This window comes from Bufo bufo, chromosome 3 (assembly GCF_905171765.1).
Source record: "Bufo bufo chromosome 3, aBufBuf1.1, whole genome shotgun sequence".
Classification (NCBI taxonomy): domain Eukaryota; kingdom Metazoa; phylum Chordata; class Amphibia; order Anura; family Bufonidae; genus Bufo; species Bufo bufo.
The window spans coordinates 885813-898268 of NC_053391.1; the positions used below are offsets into that span (position 1 = coordinate 885813).

General features: G+C 47.6%; 1 protein-coding gene across 3 annotated transcripts in view; it reads right to left on the reverse strand.

Annotated features, from left to right (window-relative positions):
• Positions 1-663: 663 nt before the first annotated feature.
• Positions 664-12456, reverse strand: part of WDR4 (WD repeat domain 4) — a 34673-nt gene continuing 22880 nt past the window's right edge. For 2 of the 3 annotated variants that reach the window (XM_040422728.1, XM_040422727.1), the window contains exons 5-12: positions 7936-8092; positions 7695-7807; positions 7422-7476; positions 5385-5495; positions 4791-4849; positions 4527-4707; positions 2253-2322; positions 970-1442 (exon numbers count right to left, since the gene is read on the reverse strand). In XM_040422728.1, the coding sequence (XP_040278662.1) occupies positions 1285-1442; positions 2253-2322; positions 4527-4707; positions 4791-4849; positions 5385-5495; positions 7422-7476; positions 7695-7807; positions 7936-8092 (904 nt within the window). In that variant the 3' untranslated portion in view covers positions 970-1284. Of the gene's footprint in view, positions 931-969; positions 1443-2252; positions 2323-4526; positions 4708-4790; positions 4850-5384; positions 5496-7421; positions 7477-7694; positions 7808-7935; positions 8093-12456 lie in introns of those variants that run through there. The other variant, XR_005777381.1, reaches the window with a different exon arrangement.

The following is a 12456-nucleotide window of genomic DNA, read 5'->3' on the forward strand; positions in this document are numbered from 1 at the left end:
TAAATTTATTAAGAAAATAATAATTAGGAGAAATTCGAGCTGCCAGTCAATTACCGCCATCGCTTGGGGGAGGGGGGGGGCACCAGATAAAATATCAGGGCCTAGAAAACGTCTTCAGATGTGGGGGTGACACCAGTACCTCTCCACCACAGTCTGAACAGGAAGCAGTTAACGTACATTATAATACACAGACATCAGTGCTGTAATGTGACCTGGATGGTGTGTGTGGGAGGGGATCGGCGGGTCAGAGGCGGGATACACTGGGGATCGGAGGGTCAGAGGCGGGATACACGGGGATCGGAGGGTCAGAGGCGGGATACACGGGGATCGGAGGGTCAGAGGCGGGATACACGGGGATCGGAGGGTCAGAGGCGGGATACACTGGGGATCGGAGGGTCAGAGGCGGGATACACTGGGGATCGGAGGGTCAGAGGCGGGATACACTGGGGATCGGAGGGTCAGAGGCGGGATACACTGGGGATCGGAGGGTCAGAGGCGGGATACACGGGGATCGGAGGGTCAGAGGCGGGATACACGGGGATCGGAGGGTCAGAGGCGGGATACACGGGGATCGGAGGGTCAGAGGCGGGATACACGGGCATCGGAGGGTCAGTGGCGGGATACACAGGGGATCGGAGGGTCAGAGGCGGGATACATGGGGATCGGAGGGTCAGAGGCGGGATACACGGGGGATCGGAGGGTCAGAGGCGGGATACACGGGGATCGGAGGGTCAGAGGCGGGATACACGGGAGATCGGAGGGTCAGAGGCGGGATACACGGGAGATCGGAGGGTCAGTGGCGGGATACACGGGGACCGGAGGGTCAGTGGCGGGATACACGGGGACCGGAGGGTCAGAGGCGGGATACACGGGGATCGGAGGGTCAGAGGCGGGATACACGGGGGATCGGAGGGTCAGAGGCGGGATACACTGGGGATCGGCGGGTCAGAGGCGGGATACACTGGGGATCGGCGGGTCAGAGGCGGGATACACTGGGGATCGGAGGGTCAGAGGCGGGATACACTGGGGATCGGAGGGTCAGAGGCGGGATACACTGGGGATCGGAGGGTCAGAGGCGGGATACACTGGGGATCGGAGGGTCAGAGGCGGGATACACGGGGATCGGAGGGTCAGAGGCGGGATACACGGGGATCGGAGGGTCAGAGGCGGGACTCTCTAGGACGCTCTTCATCAGTCAGTACATCCCTAGCCCCTCGCCCTCCTCTGACCCTTATACTGTCCCATGTGACCTGTTGCCTTCTGGAGGGAGGAGCAAGCACCGATTCACATCTTCTGAATCTTGGCAGCAGCTGCTGTTTGCCCGGTTGAGGACTTCCTTTTCTCGGTCTGGATCCGCGCTTCCTTCTTCTGCAGGTAGGAGGCCATGTTGTCAACTACGGCTTTATATAAAGCGCTGAAGCGGTTCTCCAGGGTCACCGATCCTGCAGGGTGACATGGACAAGGTCAGTATACGAGGTACCTACCCCTCCGCCAGCATTCCCCATGATTCCATACTGTGACCCTGCCAGGAGCTTCATTCACCAGATCTGCCCGTAAGGCTCGGCCGCTCTTATGGTTGTGACACCAGTAACAACGATATCTAATGGTGCGCGGGGAAAGATCCCATCAACCGGTTCCAGCAGAGCGTTGATGCAGTAGTAATCGCAGCAGTACAGTAATACACACAGTAATGCTCGCAACAGAACATTATTGCACACAGTGTTCACAGCAGCACATTATTGCACACAGTAGTGTTCACAGCAGAGGAGTAAGGCACATAGTGGTGCGTGCAGCAGTACACACAGTATATCTTACAACAGTACAGTAACACACAGTATATATCACAGCAGTACAGTAACACACAGTATATATCACAGCAGTACAGTAACACACAGTATATATCACAGCAGTGCAGTAACACACAGTAGTGATCACAGCAGTACAGTAACACACAGTAGTGATCACAGCAGTACAGTAACACACAGTATATATCACAGCAGTACAGTAACACACAGTATATATCACAGCAGTACAGTAACACACAGTATATATCACAGCAGTACAGTAACACACAGTATATATCACAGCAGTACAGTAACACACAGTATATATCACAGCAGTACAGTAACACACAGTAGTGATCACAGCAGTACAGTAACACACAGTAGTGATCACAGCAGTACAGTAACACACAGTATATCAACGCAGTACAGTAATACACAGTAGTGGTCACACATATGAGAAGCACTCACCTTCCATTTGCTCCCAGTTCTTTCTGATGGTCTCTGACACCTCCTTCATGCGGTCGTCTAGTGGCACCGGCTGGACAGAAACCACAGGACACATCAGCCATTTTATCTACACGACCAGGGGCAATCTGCAACATCGTCCTCACCACAAACTCCACCTAAGAAGCCACCACTAGGGGGAGCTCACTACATAGAGATTATACAGCCACCACTAGAGGGAGCTCACTACATACAGATTATACAGCCACCACTAGAGGGAGCTCACTACATACAGATTACACAGCCACCACTAGAGGGAGCTCACTACATACAGGTTACACAGCCACCACTAGAGGGAGCTCACAACATACAGCCACCACTAGAGGGAGCTCACTACATACAGATTATACAGCCACCACTAGAGGGAGCTCACTACATACAGACTATACAGCCTCCACTAGAGGGAGCTCACTACATACAGATTATACAGCAATCACTAGAGGGAGCTCACTACATAGAGATTATACAGCCACCACTAGAGGGAGCTCACTACATACAGATTATACAGCCACCACTAGAGGGAGCTCACTACATACAGATTATACAGCCACCACTAGAGGGAGCACACTACATACAGATTATACAGTCACCACTAGAGGGAGCTCACTACATACAGATTATACAGCCACCACTAGAGGGAGCTCACTACATACAGATTATACAGCCACCACTAGAAGGAGCTCACTACATACAGATTATACAGCCACCACTAGAGGGAGCTCACTACATACAGATCATACAGTCACCCCTAGAGGGAGCTCACTACATATAGATTATACAGCCACCACTAGGGGGAGCTCACTATATACAGATTATACAGCCACCACTAGAGGGAGCTCACTACATACAGATTATACAGCCACCACTAGAGGGAGCTCACTACATACAGATTACACAGCCACCACTAGAGGGAGCTCACTACATACAGGTTACACAGCCACCACTAGAGGGAGCTCACTACATACAGCCACCACTAGAGGGAGCTCACTACATACAGATTATACAGCCACCACTAGAGGGAGCTCACTACATACAGACTATACAGCCACCACTAGGGGGAGCTCACTATGTACAGATTATACAGCCACCACTAGAGGGAGCTCACTACATACAGATTATACAGCCACCACTAGAGGGAGCTCACTACATACAGATTATACAGCCACCACTAGAGGGAGCTCACTACATACAGATTACACAGCCACCACTAGAGGGAGCTTCCTACATACAGATTATACAGCCACCACTAGAGGGAGCTCACTACATACAGATTATACAGCCACCACTAGAGGGAGCTCACTACATACAGATTACACAGCCACCACTAGAGGGAGCTCACTACATACAGGTTACACAGCCACCACTAGAGGGAGCTCACAACATACAGCCACCACTAGAGGGAGCTCACTACATACAGATTATACAGCCACCACTAGAGGGAGCTCACTACATACAGACTATACAGCCTCCACTAGAGGGAGCTCACTACATACAGATTATACAGTCACCACTAGAGGGAGCTCCCTACATACAGATTACACAGCCACCACTAGAGGGAGCTCCCTACATACAGATTACACAGCCACCACTAGAGGGAGCTCACTACATACAGATTATACAGCCAGCACTAGAGGGAGCTCACTACATACAGATTACACAGCCACCACTAGAGGGAGCTCACTACATACAGATTATACAGCCACCACTAGAGGGAGCTCACTACATACAGATTATACAGTCACCACTAGAGGGAGCTCACTACATAGAGATTATACAGCCACCACTAGAGGGAGCTCACTACATACAGATTATACAGCCACCACTAGAGGGAGCTCACTACATACAGATTATACAGCCACCACTAGAGGGAGCTCACTACATACAGATTATACAGTCACCACTAGAGAGAGCTCACTACATACAGATTATACAGCCACCACTAGAGGGAGCTCACTACATACAGATTATACAGCCACCACTAGAGGGAGCTCACTATCTACAGGCATTAACAGATAACTAGAGCTCCAGGTATACTCTTTTTATTAACCTCATCACTAGTGTAACATCGATATTCGGTAGGAAATGGACATACGTACCTCTCTTCCATGGGTAATCTGGAATACCCTTTAATAACCCTGTATCTGCCCCTGAAGCCATTGATTTGACATTTATGATGAATGGATAGATGAAGACCCACCCAGCGCATTCTCCACCCTTCCCCCGTGGATTAGGACTGACCTTCCATCTCTGCTCTCTGTACTGGAGGAGCGCTATAGGGTTTTCCTTGACAGACAATAACACCCAAAGGGAGGTCAGGTCCTCAAAATCCATGTCCACGGGAACATACGGGAGGGCGACGTACTGCTGGTGGGTGAGGTGCGGACTGGTAGAAATTGAGAACAAGTAGATCCCAGGAATGCTAGAAGACAGAAGATCTGGATAACTGATCAATACCTTATATATCAGTGGTGACATGATCATACATGCACCACAACTCCTCACCCATCACACAGGACGGCCACTTGTTCTCCACTGCAGCAGATCCTGGAGACAGCAAATCTCTGGAAGAAATGAGACCTTCATGTTAATTTAGCAGGAAGATCCACCCACCTCTGACGGTACCCATCACCTCATCTGAAGATCTACAGACCTAACTGTACCCAACACCTTAGCCGAAGATCCACCGACCGCCAACCATACAAAACACCTCAGCTAAATATCCACCAATCTCCAATCATAGCCTTCCCATCAACTGAAGATTCACTGACCTCCAAACTTAGCCCCCACCTCCCTTGAATATCCATCAACCACCAAATGTAACCATCACCTCACTTGAAGATCCACCGACCTCCAACCATACCCAACACCTCAGCTGAAGATACACCTACCTCCAAAAGTACCTATCACCTCACCTAAAGATTCACAGACTTGCAACTATATCCATGACCTCACAAACTTCAATCGTGACCATTAACTCCAAAAAATAACCAAAAGCTACTACTGCACCCATCACATCTCAAACATCCAATCACACTCCCAGCGCTAGGGCTGGCTCCTGAAAGTACATGCAGTAATCCAGGTGACCATAGATCTCACCTTGATCTCTCGGGTATCATTTTGGGAATCTTCAGGCCTCTCAATGCTGCCGATGGTAAACCTCTGAAGTTCCTGTCCCGTCTCGTATCTCCAGAGCCGCAGTGTCCCATCCTAGAGGGGGAAGAGAAAGAATAACAGATATCTTCTCAGCATTGGAGCTTGTGGAGTGTCACACAGTATTTGCTCACAGAAAGCCGATCACTTACTGAAAACAGATTTTTTACTAAATCCATGTAAAAACAGCCCCAACAACCAATCACAGAAGAGAAAGAACAGGACTGCTACATCGCCCAGGGCCACCTTAGTCTGGCTAGGTTTATGCACAGCTTCGGCCCCAAAAAAGGACAACTTCAATTTCCAACCTGGCCCTAATAGAAACCTAATGAGGCCCTACCTGTAGATCAAGTGCAAGAGGTGAAGGACAATGAAATGAACAAACACCAAAACCGTGACAAACACCAAAAACTCACACTCCCCACCAGATAAAACAAGAAATCGAGCAAGATACCAACTACTGTACACAGAAGAAGAGAGTCCGAGATGAGGACCGAACCACTCACAGGGTCCTAGGATGAGGACCGAACCACTCACAGGGTCCTAGGATGAGGACCGAACCACTCACAGGGTCCTAGGATGAGGACCGAACCACTCACAGGGTCCTAGGATGAGGACCGAACCACTCACAGGGTCCTAGGATGAGGACCGAACCACTCACAGGGTCCTAGGATGAGGACCGAACCACTCACAGGGTCCTAGGATGAGGACCGAACCACTCACAGGGTCCTAGGATGAGGACCGAACCACTCACAGGGTCCTAGGATGAGGACCGAACCACTCACAGGGTCCTAGGATGAGGACCGAACCACTCACAGGGTCCTAGGATGAGGACCGAACCACTCACAGGGTCCTAGGATGAGGACCGAACCACTCACAGGGTCCTAGGATGAGGACCGAACCACTCACAGGGTCCTAGGATGAGGACCGAACCACTCACAGGGTCTTAGGATGAGGACCGAACCACTCACAGGGTCCTAGGATGAGGACCGAACCACTCACAGGGTCCTAAGATGAGGACCAAACCATTAACACAGTCTTAGGATGAGAGGTGAGAGAGGTGGAGAACAATGGGATGAACAAACACCACACTGTAACCAACACCAAAAAAAACCTCACGTCTACATGGATCACACTCCCCACCAGATAAAAAAGAAAAAGGAGAAAGATACCAACTACTGTACACAGTACAAAAGAGTCCGAGAAGAGGCCCTAGAATGAGGACCAAACCATTCACAGGGTCCTAGGATGAGGACCAAACCATTCACAGGGTCCTAGGATGAGGACCAAACCATTCACAGGGTCCTAGGATGAGGACCAAACCATTCACAGGGTCCTAGGATGAGGACCAAACCATTCACAGGGTCCTAGGATGAGGACCAAACCATTCACAGGGTCCTAGGATGAGGACCAAACCATTCACAGGGTCCTAGGATGAGTAACCAAACCATTCACAGGGTCCTAGGATGAGGACCAAACCATTCACAGGGTCCTAGGATGAGTAACCGAACCATTCACAGGGTCCTAGGATGAGTAACCGAACCATTCACAGGGTCCTAGGATGAGTAACCGAACCATTCACAGGGTCCTAGGATGAGTAACCGAACCATTCACAGGGTCCTAGGATGAGTAACCGAACCATTCACAGGGTCTTCGGATAAGGATCAAACTATTCACAGGGTCCAAATATAGGGACTGAGTAACTCACAGGGTCCTAGGATGAAGACTGAACCAATCAAAGGTCCTAGGATGAGGACCGACTATCAAACCATTCACAGGATCTACAGAGCAGCAGGTTCCCGGAGATCAGACACAGGGTGACCCACGGGTGAGGTGGGGCTTCTGCTCATACTCTTGTATGATTGGACATCAGACCAGAACAAGTTCATTCATTAAAGGTTTTGTGTTCCGCAAGTGATCACCGGTTTTAGATGATCCAATGATGAGATCTAATGGATCTGCAAAGGCGTATCTTTCACCTACCCCCGATCCAGACAGCAGCAGCTTCTCCTGTGCAGACGCCAGCTGTGAGACAAACCTGGACCAAGGAGACAGAAAAACCATGAAGAACAGTCACATTAGTGACCCCTACCACTACCCTCCAGAATCCCCCAATAAGGCTTCTCCCAGAGAGCCCCCCCTCCAGAATCCCCCAATAAGGCTTCTCCCAGAGAGCCCCCCCTCCAGAACCCCCCAATAACGCTTCTCCCACAGTGCAGCCCCAATAACATTTCTCTCACAGAGCCCCTCACTCACTCTGTATGTCCTAGGCAGAAGGCAGTGATGACGTGCGGCGCCCCCCGCTGGCTGACACGGATTTTCTCATCACGGTCGCAGGTGATAATATATTGTCCATCTTGAGTCACCACCTGTGGGAGGACAAGAGGGGCAGATGAGTCCTGGGCAGCCGAGGTAGAGCGCCCCCTGACTCCAGCCAGGTAACCTGTGGGTTGTACCATAGCCGCCCCCTAATTGTCAGCTCCTGTGGTTCATTTACCAGGTCCAGTAACATGGAGAGGTGCCCCAGCTCCAGGTGTCCTTCCTCCTGTGCAGCCTGCACAGAGAACGAGAAAACGTCTCCAGATTTATCCGCCACCAGGATGCGGCGCTCACATGGCGAGAAGGTCAGAGAGGTGCAGCGACGACAGACCCACCTGTAACGGAGAGAAGGCGGAGTGTAAACCAGAACCCGGGGCCCCACAAGGGGGCATCAAACAGGGAGGATACTGCAAAGGGCGAGACCCTCACACACCACTCACTAACCCCTCCCACTATCACCCCTGACCCCACCCACACATCCAAAACCAAGCCACTGTTAACTCTTACCCCCCCACACACTTCCCAAACCCCTCCCACTATCAATCCTTACCCCGCAAACATCCCAAACCCCTCCCACTATCAACCCCTACCCCTCCAGACATCCCAAACCCCTCCCACTATCAACCATGACACCAACCACTCTAGGAAGGAAGGTGGGTCCGATAACTACCCCCCAGGACGTTAATGGAGAGGCTAAGCCCCCCCCCCCCCACCCACCTTTCTTGGCACCAGATCTTAATAGGCAAATCTTAAAGCGCCTCTGTGTGCAGACAGCCTATCACACACCAAGTTCTCCCACTTAGGAATCATGGAGGGTCTGAAATCCACATTGTAGGTGCATTCCCACTCAGACAGAATAAAAAATAAAATAAAAATCAGGAAATCCACATTGTATGATTTTTAAAGAATGTCTTTGTCTTGCTGCTGAACAGAAGTATCTGAACACCTGAGAAACAGCAAGAATTTTGGCTTTCAAAGACATGTTACTGCGCCTTTAAAAAGTCCACCTCTACTCCACTCATTAATCTAACTTAGCAGCACCTGTCTGAGCTCTGCAAAGACCCCTGTCCACCGCACAGTCAGTCAGACGCCAACTACTACCATGGGCAAGACCAAAGAGCTGTCAAAAGACACCAGAGACAGAATTGTGGACCTCCACGAGGCTGGAAAGGGCTACGGGGCAATTGCCAAGCAGCTTGGTGAAAATAGATCAACTGTTGGAGTAATTGTTAGAAAACGGAAGCGGCTAAAGACGACTGTCAGTCTCCCTCGGACTGGGGCTCCAGGCAAGATCTCACCTCGTGGGGTATCACTGATGATAAGAAAGGTGAGGAATCAGCCCAGAACTACAAGGGAGGAGCTGGTCAATGACATGAAGAGCTGGGACCACAGCTTCAGAGGTCACTGTCGGTAGAACACTAAGCCGTCATGGTTTCAGATCATGCATTGCACGGAAGGTTCCCCAACTCAAGTCATCACATGTCCAGGCCCATCTGAAGTTTGCCAATGACCATCTGGATGATCCAGAGGAGCCATGGGAGAAAGTCTTGTGGTCAGATGAGAGCAAAGTAGAACTCTGGTGTGCCTTTTTATAGGTCTATATATTAAAATCCAATTATTCTAGTCAAGATGGATGTTAATTGCCTTTAAGAGCCATGCTCGACTATATTTACAATTTTGTATGTCTTGAGTAGGCCGAAGTAAGGTCGCACAAAGGTTTCTACTATTTAGTGTTATTCTTCTCATGAATCTACCAGTCTGTGAAGAGGCCTCCTTGTCTACGGGAGATAAAGATAAGCTCTATGCAGCTGGTGATAATTACCTATACAATTAGGTATTTATTAATGAAGCAAAATATATAATATTCATGTATTCATTTAATGAGCCTTAGTCCTTAGCATAAGACAATCAATAGGAATAATATATATATATATATATATATATATATATATATATTTACTTTATACTATATTGTTATATGTTATGAAGACAACATGTATCCAGTATATTATATATATTTCTCATTAGGAGAGTGTCTGTAAAGATGTGTGTTTTGTAACAATTAATCACATCTTTGGTATGACAGAAGAGGTACTGATATCTCTGTGAGAAAACAAGGCTATTCATATCATTATGGTCCATAAATCAACAGTGTGAGAAACATTCAGAGAGACGCCTAGAGGTCTGTCTCTAATTTCTACAAGAGTCAGAATTAATCCCTATAGCTTTGAATTAAAGCTTCCACGGTCAAATGTATAGAATACGTTTATTCAGACTTACATAAGTTATCCCTTTATACTATGATGCAAATCGCTTATACAGCAGTGCCACCTAGGTATGAGTAGGTGATATTACAACAGTAGCAAAAGTGCATTCTGGGAAAGGTTATGATGTCATATTTCTTATCAATGGTCACGCCCATCCGACAATGATTGGAAAGTTCCAAACTAGGAAGGTGTGTCTAACTGATAAGAGAGAGAGGGGGAGAAGTGGAGCTCTCTAGAGGGGTCTATCAAGATGAAAGCCATGGTGAGATGCGCTATGATGGACCACCCAGCTTTCCTAGGAGAAGAAGTGAGGTTCCTACTAGGACTTGGTAAGAGACACAGAAAATGATATTTCATTTTATTAAGACTAATTTGATAGTGTGGGTGAAATTATACCATCTAGATTGGCGAATAAATAAATAAATAAATAATTAAATTAATTGATCATCTCCATATTGAGATGTAGTCTTAGGATATTGTGAGGCTTCATTCTACCTGCAGAAGAATCTAGACTATATTATATAGAAAAAAATTACCAGCAGCACCACCAGTATTTAAGCCAGAAAACAAGTAGAGAGGGTGCAATGTCCGAGTATGGTAACTGGTGCTTACCCACTAATACGGAACAAAGAAATCGGACTGCACTCCAGTTGAATCTTCAATGAAAAAAGGTTTATTCACCCATAAGTGGCACAAGCGACGTTTCGGCTCACAATGAGCCTTTCTCAAGCGAGAAAGAAAGGCTCATTGCGAGCCGAAACGTCGCTTGTGCCACCTATGGGTGAATAAACCTTTTTTCATTGAAGATTCAACTGGAGTGCAGTCCGATTTCTTTGTTCTATATATATATATATATATATTTATAGAAACCTAGAATGTGTCGGCAGATAAGAACCATTTGGCCCATCTAGTCTTCCCAATATACTGAATACTATGGATAGCCCCGGCCCTATCTTATATGAAGGATGGCCTTATGCCTATCCCATGCATGATTAACCTCCTCCACTGTATTTGCAGCTACCACTTCTGCAGGAAGGCTATTCCATGCATCCACTACTCTCTCAGTAAAGTAATACTTCCTGATATTACTGTTAACCCTTTGCCCCTCTAATGTAACACTATGTCCTCTTGTAGCAGTTTTTCTTCTTTTAAATCTTCTCTCCTCTTTTACCTTGTTGATTCCCTTTATGTATTTAGCAGTTTCTCTCATCTCCCCTCTGTCTCGTCTTTCTTCCAAGCTCTACATGTTAAGGTCCTTTAATCTTTCCTGGTAAGTTTTATCCTGCAATCCATGGACCAGTTTAGTAGCTCTTCTCTGAACTCTCTCCACAGTATCAGTATCCTTCTGGAGATATGGTCTCCAGTACTGAGCACAATACTCCAAGTGAGGTCTCACCACTTGTCCATCACTTCACCAAGCTAAGTGATGGATTCCCACAGGAAAGACATGTTTCAAGTCCTTCCCATTTAAGATCCTAGATCCCTGTTATTTGTCTTAATAGTCTTACCAAAGTTATATATGTGAAAATAGTCCAGGATGGGGCGGAAGGATACAGTTCTCTCTTCTCAGTTATATCCTTGGATGGATTTGCCCATCTTGAGGTCATGTGATGTGTAGTTGGTTAGGGGGGGCGGAATGTATTTAGCATTCTATATTGATGTCTAGGATTAGACATGACCATCTTGATATCATGAGGTTTTCTCTGAACAGAAGTGATGTATATAACTTATGTTCCTATTTGATATCCTAACCTAATAATAGCTTGGTTGTAATGCTTTATATTAACGCTATATATATTCATTTCCATGTATCATTGTGTTCATTTACTTATATATGTTTATAACCTTGTAACCAATAAACCTGTGTATTATTGTATAATGTAGGACTACGTGTCTATCATTAACATCATCTCACGTCAAAAAGAACTGATTATCTGAGGAAATAGTCGGACTCAGATGTGAACTGTATCGAATAGTTTGTCTACAATTCACCAGGTCATGATTATAAGAATTTATGACAAATTTTATATATATAAAAAGCCCTGCCATGCGCTCGCTACCACCTACACACAGATATGTAGCTCTGCCATGCGCTCGCTACCACCTACACACAGATATGTAGCTCTGCCATGCGCTCGCTACCACCTACACACAGATATGTAGCTCTGCCATGCGCTCACTACCACCTACACACAGATATGTAGCTCTGCCATGCGCTCGCTACCACCTACACACAGATATGTAGCTCTGCCATGCGCTCGCTACCACCTACACACAGATATGTAGCTCTGCCATACGCTCGTTACCACCTACACAGATATGTAGCTCTGCCATACGCTCACTACCACCTACACACAGATATGTAGCTCTGCCATACACTCGCTACCACCTACACACAGATATGTAGCTCTGCCATACGCTCGCTACCACCT